The sequence below is a fragment of the Rattus rattus genome, chromosome 8 (assembly GCF_011064425.1).
Source record: "Rattus rattus isolate New Zealand chromosome 8, Rrattus_CSIRO_v1, whole genome shotgun sequence".
Taxonomy (NCBI): domain Eukaryota; kingdom Metazoa; phylum Chordata; class Mammalia; order Rodentia; family Muridae; genus Rattus; species Rattus rattus.
The window spans coordinates 96,451,712-96,476,252 of NC_046161.1; the positions used below are offsets into that span (position 1 = coordinate 96,451,712).

The following is a 24,541-nucleotide window of genomic DNA, read 5'->3' on the forward strand; positions in this document are numbered from 1 at the left end:
TGGAGTGAACCAGACAACTTCATTTATCAGAGCAATACGAATCACACTGTGGATCAACAAAAACATTCCTAGCTGCCGAAGGATCGCCACCCAGACTAATGTGGAGTCAAGTTGTCCGTTCTGGATATCTTGTCTGTCTCCCATTGCTATAACAGGCTACTTTAGTACCCAGAGACTAGGTGTGGTTGCTTGAATGAAAATGGCCCCCACAGTTCTATAGGGAGTGGCACTTAAGTGTAGTAGGTGTGGCATTGCTGGAGGTGGTAGGCTTTGAGATTTCAGCAGCTCGAGCCAGTTCACTTCCTGCTGCCCGCGGATCTGTGGGTAGAACCCTTGGTTCCCTCTCCAGCACCATGTCTGCCTGCATGCTGCCATGCTTCCTGCCATGACAATAGAGAGCTAAACCTCTGAAATGGCTAGCCAGCCCCAATGAAATGTTTTTCTTTATAAGACTCGCTGTGGTCATGATGTCTCTTCACAGCGATAGAAATCCTAACTAAGACACTAGGTAATCTATAAAAACAAAGATTCACTCACGTTACAGTTTTAGAGGCTGGAAGTCAAAGGTTAAAAGGCCACATCTATTGAAAACCTTCGTGCTGATAGAGACTATTTGACGAATTCTCAGGTGGCACAGGTCATCACATGGCCAGAGGAGCCACTGCTCTGTTTTATAACAGACAGACCTAGTTTCGAGATGATCCATGAATCATTGATTCCATCATCCAGGTAGGCAGAGTCTCCTGACCCAATCACCTCTTACAGGTCCCACCTAGTCTCACTTTATTGTCTCAAAACAAAGATTACATTTCAATAGGCTTTGCTGTGGGACAGTGTTACATAAATTCTAATGACCATTGTATTCCTAGAGTATATCTATCAGTATATTTATGTATATATATATGAATATATGAATATGAATGTATGTATTGGTCGAGCCATAGTTATGAACTGTTTTCTGAAATTAGGGAAGAACTGAGGACCCTAGTGATGGTTACTCTGAGGCTCTACTGGTGGCTTAGCAGGGTGAAGTGGGTTAGAGACTTCTGGAAGGCAAAGCTGTCCTATCAGCCAGCCACTCATTTGTATCTGTGGAGCAGCCACCAAGGGCTATTCAAAGTGTCTTAAAGTGATTATCTTTTGGGATGTGTTTGCAACAGTGACAGTAGAACCTTGGTGAAGGAAGTGCTCAGGGATGAAGATTCGATGACAGAGGTTCAGGTAGACTAACCATAAAGGGAATGATTCCTCCAACACCAGGCAAAGACACTGCGATCTTCCTTAAGATTAGACATCAACTAGTATGTTGAAAGAAAGTAGGACTCAGCTACAGGGAGAGTAAAACAGAAATGAAGCAAAGAGAAGGAAGAGGGTGTGAGTGTGTGTGTGTGTGTGTGTGTGTGTGTGTGTGTGTGTGTGTGTGGCAAGCCAAGTGCACGCGCATGTGTAAAACAGGAATAGATACATGGCAAAGTAGCAATGTTTGACAATAGTTCTGCCATAATCTGTGTGAGGAAGAAGTTGAACACCAATGGCATGACCCCTAGACCTCCTCCTGCCAACATGGTGATTATAGCAGTTCATTTCCTCTGAATCTGTTTATGGCCTACATCTGGCCATTGCCGAAAACACAGAAGATGGAATCATGGGAAATTGCTATCGTGATGTAGTTCCGTTGCAGCAGGACATTGGCTGAAATGTTCTTGGTGTTGGAGGAAAGATACACATGACACGCATGCATACATGCAGAAAAAACACTCAAATACATAAATTAAATCTTTAAAACACCAACTGATATTACATTTGTGTGTAATAGTTTTGTTTTAGTAGTAACAAACAGCAAACAAAACAAAACAAAAATTACCTTTACACGGATGTTACATTTAACAATATGTGATTATAGAACGGTGACATTCAGCCTTCCTAACGCTGTGACTCATGTTGTGGTGACCTTTAACATAAAGTTATTTTATTGCTACCTCATAACTGTAATTTTGCTACTGTTATGAACTATAATGTAAACATCTGATACGCAACCCCAAGGGGGTCATGACCCACAAGCTGAGAAACACTGTTAGCTAAGAAAAAGATAGAATAGGAGATTTGTCTTATAAAGATGAAATCTGTATTTATTCTGAATCAAGCCTTTAATGCTTCATAAGTGAATGTTGGAAATAAATCACAGAAGGGAGACACTTTGGGGATTTTCAATCCAGGCTTAAATATATGCACTGTGTGCATGTTAGTCATAGAAGAAAGTGTCGATCAAAACTACATCATTGGAGATGAACAGGCCATTGGCCAGGCTGGTGCCCCGTGGCCATCACAAGCTGGCCATTCTTCCTGGAGCTCACAAGTGGTCAGGCACCGGGCTTGCCCTGGATGGACAGAGTACAGAATTCTTGTGTCTTCAGAGTGCTCCCATCCTATTGGAAACCCCGAGGACTGCACATCTGAGGGAAAGCCATTCAGGATGCCAGACTTCATCCGTGACCTTGACCTGTGACTCTAAGCCCAGGCAGCCAGCCAGGCCTCTCCACAGATACCCTTACATCTGACCAGGAGCACAAGGGAGGGTAGTGGCTCCAGTTACGCACTAGTTTCCCACGATATAGCCTAGAGTGTAAACTTCATGAATCGTCACAGAAATGTGTGCTCTTGACCGGCTTCTTTCGGCAGGCTTCCCAGTGCGGGCTCTGGAGAGTGGACTCTTTTCCTTCCATGGTCAGCAGCAACTCCTCGAAATAGAGGAGCTGGTCAACTTCAAAGCAGTCACTGGCCAGAGGAACCACGGTCTCCAGATGCTGCCAGATCTCTGCTTCTCTGCAATTCTGATGCCTTGCTCTCTTGAGGTAACCATAGACCTCCTCAAACGTTTCCGTTCCTAGCTTCTGTACAGCTGATCTGCCAAGAAAGGTAGGAAAGATTACAGGTCTCGCACAGATCACCTGCAGGAAAATGTATTTTAAAGGCGGTGGTTATACAAATAACAGTGACTCTGGCATTTAGGAGGGAAAAGAGAGAACCCTAAGGTACAGAAGAATCTCATCCTCGGCATTCAACAGTGGTCAGCAAGCAAAGCTTGAGTGTTTGCTGTTTGTGTCCCAGGTTTCAGACGCTATGAACACAGCAGAAAAGACGTAAGGCATATTCTTGCCTTCACCTATGTGTTTGTACACAGTGGATCTGTTGATGTTTCCTTACGATAATAACCCAAGAAAGGCTACTTACAATGAAAAGGAAAAAACATCCAGAAAAATAGCCATACACAACATAAGAATAAAAATTTGAAACAAAATATTAGCAACGGCACAGAAGACCTGAAGAGCATGCGCACAGAACTCAGAGCCCCGCCCTCAACGCCACGTGGGGACACAGATTCTTCTCTGACATTGACAGGAACAAATTATCTCTTAGACGACTCTGGTCTCAACAACAATCACGCATGTAAGCACACTTAAATCATTTTCTAAATTATAGGTCAAAAAAAAAAAAAATCAGCCATGCCATAAACTCTTGTGAGGCCAAGAGGAAGTGGGCAGGCAGGTGCTACTATCCCGATACAGAGATGTACTGGAATGCTCACGATTCACAGAATGGAGACTCGTTCAGAGGGATGTTCCTGCTGTTTGTGGTGTCGGAAAGGAGGACAGCATCCTTTGTACTGTAAGGTATGGAAGGAGGGGACTATCGCTACCGTCAGTCAGAGCCTCAAATACAGAGAAGTTCCATTTTAATTTCCCTGCCCCTTTTTATATCCCGCTTCCTTTCTCATAAAAGAAGTCAAAAGATGTCAAAGTTGCTTTAGAGATTCTTCAATTCAGCTTTGCCCCAATCCTTCATTTACAGTTTGAACAGCACAAGGGTGGACAGGCAGCAGGGGATGACAGAGGACTAGATACCCACTTACCAGGCTTATCAGGCAAGAATGCTGTGGGGCGGGCTAATGGCACCTAACAGAGTCCAGCGGCCAAGCTGCCAGTCTCCAAAGCAAATCCTGCTGTATGTTTGTCTGACTCAGGAAACTCAGGCTCCCAGGGAGCACTTCCTCTCTCCTTGCTCACCTCCCAAATCTAGTCTCCCTTCTCCAGACCCACTTACTTGGCTTTTGTTCTGCCCTTTTAAAACTTGATTACTTTATTTACATTTCAAATGTTATCCCTCCCTAAACCTCCTAGCCCATCCCCCTCCCCCTGCTTCTATGAGGGAGCTCCCGACCCACCCACCCACTCCCACCTCACTACCTTAGCATTCCCCTACACTGGGGCTTCGAGCCTTCACAGGACCAAGGGTCTCCCCTCCCATTGATGCCAGACAAGGCAATCTGCTACATGTGTGGCTGAAGCCATGGGTACTCCCTGTGAACTCTTTGATGGGTAGTTTAGTCCCTGGGAGTTTTGGAGTGTCTGGTTGGTTGATATTGTTGTTCTTCCTATGGGATTGCCAACCCCTTCAGCTCCTACAGTCCTTTCCCTAACTTCTTCATTGAAGTCCCCGTGCTCAGTCCAATGGTTGGCTGTAAGTATCCACATCTGTATTGGTCAGGCTCTGGCAGAGCCTCTCAGGGGACAGCTATACCAGGCTCCTGTCAGCAAGTGCTTCTTGGTTTCATCTATGTTCTCTGCTTTTTTTTTACCCTATTAAACATTGGCTATTATGTTTTGTTCTTTAATTTTGTTTTGAAACAGAATCTTATGTAGCCCAGGGTGGCTTCAGACACTCTATGTAGTTGATGCTGGCCTTGAACCCCTAGTCCTCCTGAGTCTTGTGACGGCACTTACAGCAATACTGACTATTCTTTCTCTCCTTTACTTTTCTCTATCTCAGAGGCTATAAAGAAAAAGGCCGCAGGTGGCTTTGGCTCTATAAGAGTAACATGTGACATATCCTCCCATTTCAAATCCTAGTTTAATTTTGAAACAATCTCATTTTAACAGAAAAGTTCCAGAAGGGCAGACTCCTCTTTCGTACTCTCAGCCTTTGAGAATGACTTGCTAACACCATGCTTCCCCACAATCATTTGGTCTTTCATACATAAAAACTCACCGTGAGGACCAGTCCCCCAACCAGGAAACTGACACCACCGGCTGCTGCCATCCATTACACTCACCAACGTCCAAAACACTGTGGTATAGCAGAGGCTGAAGAATGACCTTGATTTAGTCTCTCCGTGATCTCAACTCTCAAGAAGTCAGAAGCCAGTTTGTGAGGAGACTCCCTTAGTAGGGCCACCTGTACTCTCTCTGGGCTGTCTCCTTTTACGTTCCCCTGTACCTGGCAGCAGGACTCTAGCCTCCCGTTATCTTGGGGGTTTCTTACAGAGCCCCCAATATGTTGCTTATTCACTTAATATTTTTATATTGTATTTTAAATGTCTTCTTTAGTTTACAAGTGGGTTCTACCGATTGTCCACCCCTCGCCTTCCTCCTGCCCATTTTCCCCTCCTAGGTTCCCCAGGCTCTGTCATTTTCAGGACCCCTGTGTCACCCACTCCCACCCTCCCTTGTCATCTCTGATGGTATCTTTATTGTTCTCCTTTGGTCTTTTCCACTTTCATTCACACTTACACCTGCTTGCTCATTCGTGTGTGTGTGTGTGTGTGTGTGTGTGTGTGTGTGTGTGTGTGTGTGACTAGGATTTACATATGAAAGAAAATGGTTTTTATTTCTGAGTTTGGGTTACTTTGTTTAATATCATACTTTCCAGGCCCATCTATTTCACTGAGAGTTTCATGATTCCAATTTTTTCGACATGGATAAAATTCCCTTGTGTATGTGGGTCACGTGTCATCATCCATTCATCTGTGACACGTGGGCTAGTTCCATTTCCTTGCGATTATAAATATGACAGCAATGAACACGGCCATGCAGGTATCTCTGTGCTATGTGGAGTCTTTGTGAATTGGTCCAGGAGTTGCCTGCCTATCAGCCTGGCCACATGGTAATTTTATTTTTAATTTTCTGAGTACCTCTGCACTGATTTCCATAATGGTGGTATTACTTTGCACTCTGATCAGCAGTGAATTAGGGCCCCTCGTTCCCCACATCCTCACCACCATTGATTGATGACAGCCACTCTCATCTGGATGAGTTGCTATCTCAAGGTAGTCTTAGTGTGCATTTTCCAGTTGACTAGGGATGTTGAACACTTTCTTAAATACTTATTTTTCAGACACTTCTATTTCTTCCTTTGAGGACTGCATGCTCATTTCAATAGCCCATTTATTAACTGTAAGGCATTTGGTGTTTAATTTTTACAGTTATTTTTCCATCGTACCACAGACCGTAATGAGAAAGATTCCCTGGTACTGGCATAAACAGATGGTTAGGCCAGTTAAGAGAATAGAGGACTCAGAAATAATCTGGCATAGCTAAAGCCACCTAATTTTTTGACAAAGGTGCTGGAAAAAATGACGGTCTATTCAACAAATGATGCTGGCAAAACTGGGTAACCACCTGGGTCGGGTGAAACTGGAATTCCATCTTTTATCTTGTACAAAATCCAACTTGATGTGCGTAAAATGCCTTGATTGTAAGACCTGAAATACTGAAGCTGCTAGAGGCAAACACGGGGATGTGCTTCAAGGCACAGGCAAGGCAGAATCTTTCTGAACAGAACTCCAACTGCGTAGGCACTTGCCTCAGGGTTAGCATATGGGCCGACATAAACTTTAAAAAGTTTCTGTACAGCAACAGAGACCATCAACAGAGCAAACAGACAGCTCACAGGATGGGGAAAATCTTTACCAGCTACATGTCAGACAAGAGGCAAACACAGAATTTATAACATTTGTAGCAGATGTGTAGTTTGGTCTTCATGTGGGTCCCCTAACAATTGGAAGGGGGGGCTGTCTCTGACTCCGTTGCCTGCCATTGGATCCCCTTTCCATACCTGGACTGGTGTGTGGGCCAGTAGGAGAGGAACTGCTGAGACTTGATGTATCGGGGAGTGTGGTACCCAAGGGGGGCTTCTCCTCCTCTTCAGAGGAGGAAGGGAGGTAATGGAAGGAGGGATTTGTGAGGGTGGGACTGGTGGGAGAGGAGAGCGAGGAGGTTGTGACTGGGATGTAGAGTGAATAAATAAATATTAAAGAATAAAGAACTGAAAAAATTAAACTCATATGCACTTTCAATAATTTTCTCTTTTTCTCTTGGGATGAAAACCAAAGCAGGGCCTGACAGTGACAAGGGGAACATTTGAATCTAGGTACCAAAGTAGTGATGTTGCCACACAGTTCTCCTGCTGCTGTGAGAAGTAAGGCTTCCCCTTAGAGAAAGAAAGCATTTTCTCACGTGAATCCCATCATTGGAGGGCACACCCAGAGCTGAGGGACAATCTCTCACAGCAGCCATTAGCTTCTCAGGATAAGGTGGGGCCATGGTGCACCATGAAGCACTGAAGTCCTATCTAAAGCTCTGTGTGCTGGCTGGTGGGTCCTGCCACCGACCTCTCGCATGTCTTTGTGTGTGACTTCCAACTCAGAGGCTCAGTGAGGTCATCTGCAATCTAGAGGTGATGCCTGGGGCTTCCTCGAACTGCGACGTTCAGAAACTCACAAACATTCTTTGCTTGCTGGTGACCAGTGCATATTTATTGAAAGAATAAAGAAATAAACGATTCAAAGACCGGTAGAAAACTAGGTAGCAAGTCATGAATTTGATACTTTCTTACAACAGATGAAGATGGGCAGTATTAGGAGCCTTTGGTCAGATGAGTGGTCCTTCCTTGGGAAGAAGGGGAAAGAGAAGCCTGCAGGACATGTGTTTGCTTGAGGATCTAGGTACCAGCGACTGTCTCTTTTGTTCGAGCAATGGAGTTCTCAGTAAAGACTTTACGTACTTTTAGAGAACGATTACAGATAATGAAATTTACCCTTTTGGGAGTATAGTTCTGAGTCAGATGAACCACAGTGTATAATCAGCCCCTGAGACAGAGAATGTTTCTATGTAACTCCTCAACCCCAAATGCATTTCCTTGAATCCTATTGTAATTCTTTTTGAATCCTTTCTTTACTTTTGGTGACTGATGGTCTGTCTTTTCCAGAGTGTCATGTATGGAACCATTCAGAATACAGTTGTGCTATCTTTCTATTCCTATAAGACAGTGCCCAACCCAAGTAACTTTTGAAGTAAAGGCAGTTTCTGGAGGTTCAAATCTAAGGTCAAGTGGCCATATTGGTTGGGGCCTCAGGTGAGAGAGGCAGGGCATATGAGGTGATGGGGAAGAGGATGATGGGATCAGAGTCCCATGATTCCCTTTACAGGCATTGTCCTAAGTACCCAAGGTTACTTCTTAAAGGGCCACGACATTTCCCAATAACACTCCGCTGGTGACCTAGCCTTACATATGAACCACTGAAGACAGAGGAAAAGCTTCTTTCGCTTGGCACAGTGCCCTGGATGTTATCCAAGCTGTCGGATGTATCGCGATTCATCCCTCTGTTCCACTGGTCAGCATTTCCTCTACCGTGCCCCATTGGTCCATCCATTCACAGATGACCAACAGTTGGGTTTTTTCTAGATTTTGGGCATTATGAATTACATTACTATATGTATTTACATGTTTTTCAGGAGAGCATATAGTTTTATTTCCTAGGATAAATGCCTAAGGGTAGTGTTGATGGGCTGTATGGTAATTGTATGTTTAATATTGTAAGAAATCATCATCTTCCAACTTGGCTGTTCCATTCTGCAGCTCCACCCCCAGTGCTCCTGCTGTCTTATGTCCTTGTCACCATTTATACTGTCTTTAAAGCTGATGCCAGGGCTTCAGGTCTCTATTATCCATCATTTACATGAGGGTAAGTATGCAAAAGGTGGCCCATTTTACACATGAAGAAATTGGTATGCAGACATCAATGTTGAGTGGAGGTGAGTGAAGATCAGTTCTCCCAGGCTTTGCTTCTAGCTAGCTGTACACACGACCAGGTCACACTTCTCTAGGCCAGGCGCTACCTCCATTTATAAAGCCACTCATGAACGGAGAGGTCTCTAGGTGCATTGCTACAAGAGATATTGCTAATAACTTGTACACATACAGGTGACCTCTTTTATTTAGTATCCACTAATGGAGTCTCTAAATGTCTAAGGTCCTGTAAGATAAATGAACAAGAAGACAGATGGCAGTGGGTAGAAGCATTCCACCCTAAAGTGTGTTTTTCTGCCGAATGCTAGTGTCTCCCCACGACGCCAGGCATTCTATTTCTTGCCAGCCCTGTGGAGGGGTGAACACACAGAGTGGGCACTGCTGCATGATTTCTGTTCCACTTCATTATTAACGCTGTAACTTCACTCCTCCACAGTTCTCAACCTCAGAGAGTCTAAGAGGAAGGTGTGGGCAGGTCCAGTAGCTGTGGGGAGCTGCTTCTCTGACCCTCCAGAGGGGAAGAATTCTGTCCTCTCACAGTGAAGGGAGAAGTGCAAAACTGCGAACTCCCCTTGCAACTCTTCCTAAGGGCCTTAGCTCCTTCAGGAGTTACTCCCCCTACTTGCTTTTCCCCTCGCTTCCTTTCTCCCCCCTCACATCCCTCCATCCCTCCTAACACTATCACATGGGTGTTGAGTGTCAGTGTGGATTTGGAGAGGATACTGCCAAGCTACAGTGAGGGTGTGGTGCAGAAAAGGAGACCCAGGCTCCTGGATATGCAAATACTGCTGGCTTCACACACTCCTTGTTCCAGGGGAAGAGAGGTAGCGAAAGGCTGCTCAGAGCACCACGGGATCCAGATGCGTGCCTTTGCCTGGGGCTTATGTATGAGAGGTGGGAGGGAGTTTTCATTAGTTTAAGGGTAGAGGTAGGAGATGGTGTCTGGGATGGAGACATGAATCATGAACATGAATTATCCCTCGTAGACTCTGAGAGAAGAGCCGCCATGTTTAGAGGACAGGAAGGCTTAGAGTATGTAAGTTCTGTAAGGACAAGAGTGACTAGGGAAGTTAGGGACTCTTTGGAGAAGAATGGTAAGAGACAGGGTGAAGGAGACAAAGCACTGGTCATCTCCACAGATAAGGAAAAGGCTCTTGAAAGAGTTCAACATCCCCTCATAATAATATTCATGACGAAACTAAGAATGTAATGCATGTGTCCCGACACAATTAAACCATATTATAGTAAACCTCATTTGCTGTACAAAATGGGGTGGCAGAGGCATTCTGTCTAAAATACGAGCTGAGACAAGGGTGCCTAGTCTCTCTGCTCTTGTCAGGTACAGCACTTGAAGGCTTGGCTAGTGCAAGAAAACAGCAGAAAGAAATAAAAAAAATGTAAATAGGAAAAGAAGATGTGAAATTATCCCTATTTGTAGGTAATATGATCCTATACTTAGAAGAACCTAAATTCTTCACCAGAAAATTCTGAGCTGTAATAACTTACACCAAAGTAGTAGGAGAGAAAATCAATATACCAATAACAAATTTGGTGAGAAAGAAATTTAGGGGAAAAATCCCATTCATAATAGCTTCATATAAACAAACTCCAGACAAAAATGTTGGACTACTCAGCCAAGGAGGTGCGAGACTTCTGCAGTGGTAGCCCTATTTATTACAAAGTCACATTTGTGTGTGTGTGTGTGTGTGTGTGTGTGTGTGTGTGTGTGTTTGTGTGGGGGGGGGAGCTGTAAGTGTGGGTGTGGAGTTCAGGGACAGCCTGAAGATGGGAGCGAACCTTTGTCTACTATAAACATTTGACAGGGGACTAATACCACCCATAACTGCTAAAGAACTAAGGCTCTCCCACCCCTCAGAATTGAGGCATTCAGTCATTAGGTGAACTGAACAGATAATCATGGAAAGAAGAAATATAAACTGCCAATAAATATGTGGGGAAATAGTCAACCTCCTTAGCCATCAGGGAAATGCACCCAGAGAGACACTGAGATTCCATCTCACTCCAGACTGAATGACACCATCCAGAAAATGAAGACAAGGAATGCAGGTGAAATGCAAAGAAAGAGCATCATCCGCACTCTGCTCCTGGGTGTGTGAGCCAACTGCAGACTCCTGGGAATCTGAACGGAGCTTCTTTGGAAACTGGAAGCAAAGCAAACCCACCCAGTTGTCCAAAGTTAGCATCCCCGGGCATTTACTAGAAAAACTCTAAGCAAGCATGGCACACGGAATCTGCACATGCGTATTTATGGCAGCTTCGTTTAGAACAGCTAAGAAGAGGGGCCAGCCCAGGGGCCCTCCAACAGCGACCATAAAGAAAATGTCACACATGTGCACAGCAAGATTCTGTTCAGTCGCAAGGAATGTCACTAGGCCAGGGCGATGGCTCAGTTAATGGAGTGCCTACTGAGCAAACATGACCTGGGCTCAGATCCCAGCAGCCATGTAAAAGCCAGGCATAGAGGTGTGTGTCTGCAATGCCAGGGTTGGGGACAGGAGGTTGGCACCATCCGACAGACCCGTGGACAGTCTAGACAAATCAATGTGCTCAGGTTGTCCAGGTTTGAGACCTCGTCTCAAAATAAGGTTGCAGGCTGGTGTGACGGCTGCGTGGATAAAAGTTCTCACCTGCAATCTTAGTGATCCACGGTTGATCCTCTGAGCTTCATGGTGGAAACTGAGAACTCACTCCTAAAGGCTGTCCTCTGAGTGCCACATGTGTGTCCATGTGCACAGAAACACTTTACACAATAACAATAAAAGGCGGGACATGACCAAAGGAGACGCTGGCTCCTTCTGACTCTGACTTCTGGTCTCCACATGCATGGTGTGAACGCACACATTCATGCACTACCGCACACAGAAGAGCTCAGACATCACAGCCCTCACACACACGCACAACAGAATTGAAAAGAAAGAATGAAATTGGGAAATGAATAGAACTGGAGACCGTTGTCTAAAGCAAAAGAAGCCAGTTTCAGAAACATAAACATTGCACGTTTTTATTTGTTTAGAGAATATAGATAAGTTACTTTCACGACACAAAATATCCAGAGAGGAACAAAAAGAACAAGAGGAGGGCATGAGGGGAGAGAAAGACAAAGCAGCGCGTGTGGGATCTAGATATAGAGCGAGACACATTCATACACACAGGAATGCCAAAAGGGGAACTATTCGGCATTCATATATGACATATATATATATATATATGTATATGTATATATTATATATATATAATAAAATACATACATAAAGAAGAATCTCAAAAGCAGAGATAAGGGGAGTCACCTAAGCAGGCTATGGCCTTGGAGCCTCTGTGAAGGATGGTGAGTTAACCTCAGAGGCACAGGGAGTCTCTGACCGGCTGCCATGGTCTGAGCAGTGTCCCAACAAGACTCTGTGTCATTTAGGGTGGCTGAACAAGGAGCCACTGCCTACAAGAGATCACAAATGCCTCAGTACAGACCCAGTGACTGATTCCCACCTGACTCTAATGTCAGGGTCAGGGGTGATGCCGTTCTCCTGCTGAGCTGGTCACTCGGACTTCAGAGCCACGTCTGCCCTTGTGTCTCAATCTGGCATCCAATCATGACTGCACATCTAACTTCCCATATGTTTTCATAAGCATTTCCCAGAGAGTACAAATTATACAGGATAATAACGAGAGTTACTCTGTGTCTAACGTCCTGACAGCTAAGCAGGGGTACGTTGGAAGCTTTCTTCCTTGCTGTGCTCTGGGAATCGGTGCTATTATAACTGTGCTACAGATAGCAAGAGTTTAAGTCAACATCAGCCTTTGTCACTACAAGATCACGGCACTTCGTGGAGCCTGTGCTGCTAGTCGGCCGACCAATGTGTGCAATGTCTTTCCATGGCTATACCATCGTTAGCATGAGGATGTGTTATACATGATAAAGTGTAGAGTATGATACGATGTCTGTGTATCTAAATCCCTTCAGCGAGGAAGACTTTTAACAGAAGAGGCATTGTGACCATTCTTGCAAGCATCTCCTTGGTCGAAATTATCCTAAAACAAGAAAAAATAAACCACAGAAAATCTCGCTTTTCAGACACAAGTTCCACATTAACTCATTATTTTCATATTGATTCACTGTCAATCTCATCCAACCCTTCCTAATGATGTCCAGATGGATGTTTACAATAGAATGATTCAGAATGAAATAGAGTAGCTTTAAAAATCAGAATTACAGGCTGGGGATATCGCTCAGTGGTAAAACGCATGCTTAGTAAGGCCCTGGTCAATCCTCAGTTCCCCAGAAAGCAACCAGGGGCTGGAAAGTTGGCTCGGTGAATAGTGTCTGTTGCACAAGCAGGAAGACCTGCGTTTGGTCCACCAATGCCCACATAAAAGCTGAACATGAGGCTGTAAGTCTGTGATCCTAGAGTTGGGGTGGCAGCAGAGATGGATGGATTCCTGGGGCTCAGTGGCCACCCACCCTAGCTCAAACATTAGCTCCAGGTTCAGTGAGAGAGCCTGTCTCAAAAAATAAGTTGGACATGAGAAAGCAGCTCCCTGTGTGCCCACATGATAGCACACACATATGCACGCACACACATGTACACACAGCCTACACACAAAACACACACTTGCACACACTTACACACACGCACTTGCACACACACTTGCACACACACACACACACACACACACAAGTTCTTGCAAAGCCCAATAGAGTGAATAAAAATACTACTTAATGGAATGAATACCTTCATTTATAAGTTACGTAGACAAGATATAGCCAAGGGCCCGTTGAACAAAGGAAAAATGGCTCCCAGAGGAGAGCATCGAGGTTCAGAGGCCTCGATCTGGATATTTCAGAGTTGCCACGATGATGGGTGACCACACGAACTGTGCTGGCCATCCCGATGTCTTGTGTGCTCTAAACCTCGCTAAGCAATAGACACGAATCAAGGACCACACAAAGTCCTTCTTGGTTGAATTACAATTTTGCTTCCTTTTATCAGTTAAACCTGTTGGTTTTCATCTTCTAAGACCAATGCCATCGGGCTTTCCAGAACTAGAAACAAGTATCGGAAGATAAAACAAATTTCCTAATCCAACAAAATGACGACAATTGGGTTTGCAAAGCAAAGGTTTAAAAAATAAAACATGGAAAGGTAAAGAATAGGTTTGGAAGACTTGGTTTGGATTTGCTGTCCTGCACCCCCCCTTGTGGTGTGGTGTGTGTGTGTGTGTGTGTTGTGTGTGTGTGTGTGGTGTGTGTGTGTGTGTGAGTGTGTGCTCGCGTGCACGCAAGCACTCTCACCAATGCAAGCCTGTGCGAAGACCAGAAGCTGATGTTGGAATGCCTTTTTCCCTTAATTTTTTACCTTTTCTGAGATGGTTCTCGCTAACATCCACCCACACCCTCACACGGATGTAACAACTACACTGGCCTTTGAAGCTGCTGCTGCTATCACAGCTTGGGTCCTCATGCCTGTACAGCAAGAAACTTACCCTGAGTCATTTTCCCTCAGTTCTCTTCCTTCCACAATGCCCTACCCCATAGAGCTTCACTATGTGGTCCAGGTTGATCTCAAAGTCACCAGCTCCTGCCTTAGCCTCTCAAACACTGAGATTTCATGTGTGCACCGCCATGGCCTGTTAAGGATAAGTCCTTGTGATTGGAAACTGCAGGGCATCCTTGGAGATGAATAGGTTAAAGCTGCCTTGTATTTGGGGAGGTTTGTCAAGGATCCCTCCTCAGTACTGGTCACTTCTCCACGTGCTCAGCCCAGCTCAGCGAACCCCTGCACCCTTGATCCTAACCAGATTCTTTTAAAGTAATTTTCCAATCCAGTGTCCTAGTTTTGTGTCTGTTGTTGTGAAAGATACCTTGACTAAATGCAATTTAGTGGAGGTGAGGTTTATCTCAGTGTGCAATTTCAGGTTACTGCAGAGAAGTCCGTGCAGGACTGGAAGCAGTTAGTCACATCAGTCAAGGGTAGAGAGGAATAAACTAGTGTAGCTTAGCACCCGGATGTCTTCCCCTACTCTCTTATCCAGGCTGGGGTGCCAAACCAGAAAACAGTGCTGCCCACATACAGGCTAGCTCTTTCCACATCAATTAAGACAATCAAACTCCCCCACAGGCTAGCCTGATCTACAAAGTCCCTCGCCAACTCTTCCAAAACCACCTCTCTTCTAGGTGATTCTAGATTGTGTCAGGGTGACGACTCAAACTAATGCCCACAACCCATCCCCTCACAGGTCCGCTGTCGGTGAATGGTAAATTCCAGCAGTGTCTGCTTCACTCAGCTTAAGTACCTGTGTCCTGTCTCCAAAGCAGCCGTCCTTGTCAGCTTCTGTTTGGTGCATCTGTCCTTTGGCAGACTAACAAATTGCAACAGTCCTGCATTTGGGCTAACCTGGGCTAGCCCCAGTGCATGCCAGGTCCAGAGGTGGTCATAAGTGTTTTGGCTTACACAGTAAATCATGTGCACTCACTTGGGCTGTGGAATTTGCTACAAATGGTCCTTAAGATGATGACTCATTCGAGGCTAGAGGAATGACTCAGTGGTTAAGAGCGCTGGCTGTGCTTCCAGAGGACCTGGGCCCGATTCCTAGCACCCATGTGGTGTAAATCCAGTCCCAAGAACATAATGCCTTCTTTTGGATTTCTTGAACACCAGGTACACATTAGGTATACAGACATATATGCAGGAAAAACACTCATACACAAAATGAAAAGAAGTTTGTTTTCTAAAGAAAACCTGTTGAACTTGAAACACAGCTCTACACCATATTTTGAAGAAAACACCAGGATGGTCAGCTTTTCCTGTGAGTAAGGAAGTGTGGTTTCCATCCTTGGCTCTTTCAAACACATCCATATGACACCTTATAGATAAACCTCTCCTTTGATCAGGTAGCTTTATTCTCAATACTTGCCAGAAATAGGACAAGGGGGATAGGAGACACAGTTAGAAAGAGGGAGGGAAAGAGGAGGAGGAAGGAGGGGAGAAGGAGGAAGAAGGGGGGAAGAGGAAGAAGAGAGAGAGTGGGGGAGGAGGAAGAGGGAGAAAGAAGCCGCAGGGAAAACAGCTGTGACTGGGGAATCCATGCTTCCTTCCCCATCAAAGAACTGAAATGAATTCACAAAAGGATAATCGAAGCTGGCACCTGCTTTGACAGAAGGTGACAGGACTACACTGTGCTTTAGAGCCAATGATGGGAAGAGGACCAAACAGGAGAACTGCTAGTTCACCTAGAGATGCCATTTTCTGATTCTCTTCTGCAGCCAAAGGAAAGAACTCTCTCGAAGGTGTGTTTTCCTGACTGAATCTGAGCAACAGGATTTGTAGCTACTGTGGTGGATTGGGACACCACTCAGTGTTGACCTCTGGCCTCCAGATAAACTCTCTAGCATGTGCACAAGAACCCAGACACATGTGTATGCACGTGCATGCATGTGCACACGCACGCCCATTCATGCGTGAGCGGTGGCAGAGAACGCTGTTAGAGAGCGGGAGTTATGGCCTCAGAGGCTACGCTGTATGCTGCACTCTCTCTGGCCGATGTGCTCAGCCCGCGTTCTTATAATTTTCAGATTCAGGCTGATTCCGTTGTCTCCACTGACGACTCCTCCCCTCCCTCCCCATTTCCCTGCTGTGTACAGATTTATTTTACTGATAATTTCAGGAAATGATAAATACTGAGTGATGGATCTGCCGATGACCTGGATCTGATCGCTACACATGTGTTGACCCAGACCTGGTCATTATACACTGTGTACACGTACTGAAATGACCCAGATCTGGTTATTACACACATGCACAAGTACTGAAATGTCACACTGCACTCCATCAGTATGCACGGTTACTAAGTACCAGGTATAAATAAAACAACCAAAGGGTAAACTTAATGTTATTCAATCCATAACACATCAGGATCAATGGGGCTCCAGGCCGCTGTCTGGAGAGGACTGCACCCTGGCCCGAGGTGGAGAGTGGGTTGCAGCTTGTTCGATAGCTTTCGGGGTCTGCTAGCCACATGGCCCCTGCATTTTAATGCTGTATGGAGCGGAACTCTGTGCTGCTGACTGCGCAGGAAACCTTTCTCACTTCGAGTTGGAAATACTGCATTCTGATTTCATTCTCCTGCAGATCTGACTGGGAAGTGTCAGACAAACACAGGGCTGTGCTAATGATGGGTTTCTTTTTCTGTTTGGGTCTGGGGCAAGCACTGCAGAGATCATTTGGTGGGAAACAAAGTTTTGATTCGATATGCCATACAGACAGTCTTGGGAAGAGATGGGAGGAATTAAACCGCAGGTTTTATATTGAGCCATATGGAACCCATTTTTACAGGTTCAAAGCAGTAAAATATTGGAAGTTGCAGGTAGTTAATGAAGTAGCAATTCCTGGAATATATATTTACCCCCCTCCCACACACGTGTGTATTATAGTATATGGGAGTGGAGGTTGGAAAGATAGTTTAGTTAAGTGCTTACTTTGCAAGCAGGAGAACATGGGGTCTATCCCAGAATCCGTTCTGATTTTTAAAGCCACTCATGGTGGCCCGGGCTTGTAATTTCAGTGGGAGGCAGAGCTTATTGGTCCGCTGGTTAGGGATAATCTTCAGGTTAGGGGGAGACTGTCCCAAAAGCAGGGGAGAGAGGTATCCTGAGGTTAACCTCTGTGCTCCTCATGCATACACATAGGCACACACACTCACACACACACACTCACACACACACACACACGCATGCACGCACACATGTACACACAGGTGCACACGGGGTGGGAGTGTGCACAGAGCACGGAAAGGGAAAAGAAGACACAAACACTGTAAGCCGCTAACTGTGGCAGCTGAGTTTGTGCTTTCCTTGGAGATCTGCATTTCCAAGCCGGAGAAAACGCGTTCAGCACCTTAGTGTCCATTTTCTAGTCTAAGCAGCAAAGGAGACAGGGGTGTTGGAAAGCCATGTCTAGTTACAGACTCAGGATAAGTGCGTGCATCCCTAGAAGGAAGCTTATTTTTTGGATCTGTGAAAGGAATACATAAATGGTGACAGACCTCGACAACACACACTAGAGCAAATGTTTCCATTATTTTCCTGTCACTGTGTTAAAATATTCCGACAACGGCAATTCAAGGGGAAAACGTTTCATTCTGGTTCATGGTTCAAAACTGCAGTCCACCATGGCAGGAAGTCAGAGAGGCATGATCTTGAAGCAGTAGCTCCTACTGCACCCAGAGTCACCCAGCAGAGAGTGATGAATGCTTGCTACTGGGCTCCATTCCTCCATCCCACCCAGGGAGCTACCCTGCCAACACTGGCTGAGTCTTCTCACCTCAAAGAATATAAGGAAGATACTTCTTTGTCCCGATGGGGACAGTTCGTCCCTGGACATTAGCAGGGTACGAGGGGCAGGCCCTTCCCCTGTAGACCTGCCCCAGGGTAATAGGACTGGTGGGGGTGGGGGATGAGTAGGTGAAGAGGATTTCCCTCACCTGTCTTTGGTCAATCACAGTCACACCATCAGTGTGCCCGAGTCCCCTGGCATTCTGTCATAACTTTACCAAGCTCTCGTACTGCCCTTTGCTTCTAAATGTCTGTTTCTCCTATCTCAGTCTGAGATGTCACATTGGGTGACACTGAAGGAATCATCATGTCTCCCCATAACGGTGTGTTTGGAGCCTTTAAGGAAGCCGGGCATTAGTAACTTTTATTTCAAATCTAATAGTTTGTTGAATAAACGATAACTTTGCAAAATCTGAAGAATCACGTTATAAATCTTTGTGGATTACGGAAACCAATTTGGTAGAATACATCAAGGGTTGTGCCCTATGAATCAGTAATTATAATAAAAGGTCACCTTTTGTAAACCAGTAATTGTAAGACATTTATCAAAGGAAAAAGCCTGAAATCTGAAAATAACATTAGGCTAAAAACAAAAAGTTTATGTCAATATTATATATGAGTTGGAAAAGCTGAAAACAACCCAGAAGGATATTACATTATAGAGAAATTAATTATATTTTGAAACATTTAATAACTTTGGAAAATGCTCAAGAAAGGTGAGTAAGAACAATATCGTACTTCTTTTATAAACCCCCCATTACATCATAAGAATGCTTCATGCTACTCAAAGTACACCCACAATTCCTTTATAAGGGCTGTAGACTAGTCCAGTGGCTGTGTTGGACATTACCACAGGTTTGAAAATAACACAGAAGAGGTCACAGCCACTCTTCTGAAGCATTGTTCTGTCAATGAAGTAGCCTAGAGAGCTCACCGGATAAACACACACAGCTCCCCCTCCCCCTCCTTGCTGGAACATGCATCCTTGCAAAGATCTATATTGCTTTTTTTCAAAATGTTTCTCATTAGCATACTTAAAGCTTCTTGCTACTCAGATGGTCCTATACTTTGAGTGCGATGGTGTATGCCTGTGGCGTCAGCTGTTCAAGAGGCAGGGGAATCCTGAGCCCAGGAAAGAGTTCAAGGTCAGCCTGGGAGACAGCGAGACAATGCCTCAAGCACCAAAATTTACAAACGAACCATGCATCAGTCTCGTGAGAGCTATCCTCTCAGAATGCCAGAGCCATGAGCGTGCTGCACTGCAGGTAGTTGTGTCAGACGCCGTTTGCACATACTGCCTCACAAAAAGGGCAGTGTAGGCAGGGACTGAAAGTGCCACCCCTCCCTGAGGGTCTGCTGGGGGAGGGGTGTAGCTGCAGACAAGCTGCGGGGTGCTCCGTCATTAATCCACACCCAAGCAAGCAACTAAACTCAGGCGGTCACACGTGAAAAGAAAATATGAAGAAGTCGGATATCACAGAGGAGAATGGGGGTGAAGATAAGTTAAAGTTTCATATACATAGAAGAAACTGTCAAAGAACAAAAATAAGCCTTAAAGAAATGAAGGAAACAGAAGTCAGCTCCCCCATGCAGTTATAAATGAGGTCTCTGCACCTTCCTTTGCCCCCGATCTATTCTTCCTCGCCACCTTCCTTTTCTTTCTTATTTTCTTTTCCTTTGTTCCTCTCTTCTCCCCTACCTTATTATTTTGTTTGGTGGGAGAAGAAATCTGTGCCAAGTTAGAGCTGCACAGCCCTCACCAGGAGGTGCGCCCATGCCGTGCAGGGCCTTAGTACAAGCATGAAGGGCGTCGGCAGCTCTCTTCAGGAACAAGGGTGCACCTTAGAAATGTGACTTTAGGAAAGAGAGAGAGAAGCATGGGATAGTGCATCTTAAGAGACTGCTCTTTCGACTGAACCCCCAGTGAACATGATTGTTGGGGGGAGGGCGGTAATGGGGGGGGGATGGGGAGGGGAACACCCATAGAGAAGAGGAGGGAGAGGGGTTAGAGGGATGTTGGCTCAGAAACCGGAAAGGGAATAAAATGCAATCAAGAAATGCAAATAAAAGATGAGATAGAGAAATTATTAGAGAGAGAGAGAGAGAGAGAGAGAGAGAGAGAGAGAGACTGCTCTTCCAGAGGTCCTGAGTTCAATTCCTAGCAACCACATGGTGGCTCACAACCATCTGTAATGGGATCTGGTGCCCTCTGCTGGTCTGTCTGAAGACAGCAACAATTTACTCTTATAAATAAAAATAAACGGATCTTTTTTTTAAAAAAAAAAAAAAAAAGAAAAAGAGAAAAGAAGGTTCTCACCCAAGGAAGCTGTTGAAGGCACCCTCTGACTACACCTAGAAACAGTGTGCATTTGAGTGAACGAGTTGATGAGTCTCTGAAACCAGCGAGAATGTGTGGGCCTGAATTCAAGTGTGATACGGACAAATGAAGGTACATGTGAAAATATTCTAATATGCTTGTATTCTCTTTAAATTTTACTCTAATTAGGGATCACTTGAAAATACGATGATTAGCAATTAAGTTGTTTTTAATGCTTGATTTGGGCTTTCATTTGCAATAAGAAGTTTTATTAGAGTAGAAAATCAGGGGGAACACAATATTTCTCCCCCTTTTCAGAAAACCTGGATGTCTGACTCATCTAACATATAACTCATATAACAATCATACAATGGGCGTCTACCTGATTATAGGTCAAAGGAAGCAGCCTTTTGAGAACTTCCTTTGCATATGCACACCCACGTCCAAAGTCATCAATGTCTTCATACCTTTGTGTTGAACACTAAGACAATTATATGTATGTCAAGCTATGGGCCAACCCAAATGTTTATCATCATACATGTGAATAAAGAAATGGTGGTATGTGCACATTTGTGTACAGATATGTGGAATATTAGACAAACTTGATAGAGATGATCCTCCCATTTGCAGGGACAGGTATCTAGAAGAATTATGCTAGCTGAAATAATTTAGGCACACATAAATTCTGCAAGCTTTCATTTACATAAACAAACAATATATAGAAATAGAGTGGCTGGGGGTGGTGGGAAATTCAAATTAAAGACAGCTGAGTTACAGTTATAGAAAGAGACTAAGATGTCTCTCTTATTCAGGTCATAGTCAGCCTAGGGAATGCACCGCCCATACTGGGCTCAGTCAATTAACCACGAGGATCTCCCACAGTTGATTTAGTTACATCCTCGACTGAAGCTCTCTTCCCAGGTAATGCTAGGGTAGGATATTGATGATTAAAATTAACCCACACAATTCTAAAGCCTTCCTATGACATGTCTGCCTCCTCTGCTTCTAAATCTCGGCTTTCCTATTTTAATTACTCATTCCCTTGCGGGCATGTCAGAGGTCCTGAGAGTTTGAGAACTGTCCTTGCTCACTCCAGACTAGGAAGACTCAACTTGAGTCTTGGCTGCTTGCTACAGGTAAAGACATTATGGTAATAAGTGAGTTGGCCAAATGCTCATTCAATTAAAAGGTGTCTTCTGATAAATATATACCACCATTTATACACCAGCAGTTACTTAGAAGGCTAGCTGGGTCCTTGGCACCTTGCTGTGTGACTTTTCCTGAGAATATAAAACAAGCATTTATTTACCCTAGATAGGACACCAATGTCAGACCAAAGAAACTACTCCATGAAAATCTATATTGGGGAGCCAGTAAGTTTGTTGGGGCTACTTACAGAGGCCGAGATGAGGGGTCACTTACAGGAGCATGGGTGACCCAGAAGCCTCCTGGAAACTGCATCTCTGGAGCCCCTTGTACAACTTGCAGGCCGTTCTGAGGGCGAGTCTCCACTCCCGCATGGATTGCCTCCTGCTTATGTAACTCTGGGGAAGGCCTATGGGCCTTATCACTTCCTGAGCTCCCACTTCCTTAGTCCCAAGCCTCTTCCTTCCTCATGCTAGGAGAAAATGTTTCAATTTCAAGGAAATAGTCACGCCTGAGATCCACTTAAATCTCACAAATTACTGGGATACTTGGCTTCTAAATGAGCTCTGTGTGTGGTAAATGTCACACATTCACGTGTAAAATGCACTCATATTCACACTGCGTGTGTCCAGTGTCCCAGGGTCAGAGCTAAAAGAATACAGCAGCATCTCCAAGGCTAAAAACTATAACAATCTCTAGTGTGGGCTGTACACTCGCAATCTGTCTATTTTGGTCAGATACTGGGGTTACATATATGTATACACATCTGCATACACACACACACATATATATATACACATACACACATGCACATGTGCACGTGCACGTGTGTGCACGGGTGTGTGCATGCATGTGTGCGTGTGCGTGTGTGTGTGTGTGTGTGTGTGTGTGTGTGTGTGTGTGTGTGTGTGATTGAATTCAGATCTCCTCGACTCTAGGCTCCTGACATCTTGTTTGTCACACACCAACAGACCTCACCCTTTCTGCTCCATCGTTAAGTACTTTCTCTATGGTGATTAAAATTAATTTAAGCAAAATCTGTTGCTTTCCGGCCGTTACTCAGGTTACCTTCTGAGACGTCTAATATTTAGCCGGTAACTGTGTAGGGTTCTATTTCTCTAAGCCATGTTCGACAAGCCAATTCCTCTAAAACATTCAGGAGGAGTGCAGCTCAATGTCACACACTTAGCAGTGTCCTTAGTTCTAATTCCCAGCATCACCAGAAAACAAGCAGTTCCAACATCGGCGCTTTCATGGGCTCTGCCAGACTATCCATCGGTCCCTGAAACAAGAGTCAGCGGCTTAAACTTCCGTTTAATCTCATTCTTTCTGGGATGGTTTTCTCCAGATCTTAACTGATTTGCACCCAGCCTTTACCAGGACGGTACCCTCAGTGATGGCCAGAAGGCTCACACATGAGTGGGCAGCATCAGCTACCTCAGCAGGTCTGTCATATATTTCTGTTCTTCCCCTGGCATCCACACTCCCAACACAACTGACCAACCAACACTCAGTCAACACCATGGAATACAACAATGCTCTCTTCAATTAATCCAGGTTGCCATTTGACAATTTTATGCATGTATACAGTGTATTCTGATTACTGTCCTATCCCACTCCCTTTTACCTCCCCCATCCCTATCAGCCCTCATTGCCACTTTATCCCTCCCAGATCCCTTCCTGAACTCATGACTTTCAGTTTTGTTTTGTGAGCCATTTGGTTTGATCAAGGTGTCTGACAATGGGTTTGTTTGCATTCCTTTTGTAACTCAGCGTCCATAACAAGTAAATGGGACAAGGGAGTATCATTCCCATTTTATAGGGCTGAAAAAAGGAACTCAGAAAATGTCCCCACTCCACCCCCACCCAACTGTCAAAGTCCTGGATGTGTGTAATTAGTGTATGAGAGATTCTAGGTGCTAGAGAAGAGTTTACAGCTAATAGGCCAACCATTATACTCAACATACAGTCCAGTCTGTGATGCTGGCACTGGAAACCAGCAAGATACTGCCCATTCTCAGTGCGCCCATCCTGGGTGTGGCCAAGAGCTGTGTTAAAAATGGAACATCTTCAATTTAGAGCAGAGTCTGGGTGCTTCAAACTATGGAACGATAAAACGGTATGCTGTTACACAACGTCTGCCTTTCCCTGTGTCTTTCTTTTGCACAGATATAGCCTGCACTTCTTCCTACAGATGTTCAGAGACAGCCCCAAGCACACCCACTGCAGCTGGCATTCAGGAGGTGCGAATCCTAGCACCTCTGACACCCAGTTTCACTTTTCACATCGAGATGCGTGCTATGTACAAAGTAAGAGGAAATAGAGAAAAGGGGAAAAATGAGATTCAAGAGTTTTAAAAATAAGAACACCAGAAGATAATAGCTACACTGTCTACCACTGAGATTGCCTACAACTCCCGCCCTGTCTAGTTGAGTTGAGTAGCCTTTACTCACAATCTATTTGGGATAACCAAACATCTTTCCCACTGTTACTGATTGCTGGTCAACCTTTTGGAAAGCCACACACGAGTGCGGTAAAGAAGATAACTTGTTTTTTTAACGGAACCCTCGAATTTCACACATCCACCCGTGTACACACATGTGGAACATTTAGTAAGCGTCTCCTCTTTGTGGTAAAGAGTTGGTGAGATTCCAGACGAGAAGTCTGCCTAAACCATACCAAGCAAGTCTCTTGTCCTTTTGGAGAAATGCAACAAGGATGCCATGCCATGTATGCCTTTCGAAATACCTTAACGTTTCTCCACAAAAGGGGTGCTTTGTCGGTCGCATTCGTCAAGCCATCTGGTAACACTCAGCCCCTAACTTGACCCCCTCATCTGCCATCCTTCCATGTAGACAGACGTGGCA

The 24,541-nt window shown here is 44.8% G+C and overlaps 1 protein-coding gene across 1 annotated transcript in view; it reads right to left on the reverse strand.

Moving 5' to 3' along the window:
• Positions 1 to 2,128: 2,128 nt before the first annotated feature.
• Nek11 (NIMA related kinase 11) overlaps positions 2,129 to 24,541 on the reverse strand; it is a 233,237-nt gene continuing 210,824 nt past the window's right edge. Inside the window, exon 18 of the mRNA XM_032910420.1 lies at positions 2,129 to 2,904. Coding sequence (XP_032766311.1) covers positions 2,631 to 2,904 — 274 coding nt within the window. The 3' untranslated portion in view covers positions 2,129 to 2,630. The remainder of the gene's footprint in view (positions 2,905 to 24,541) is intronic.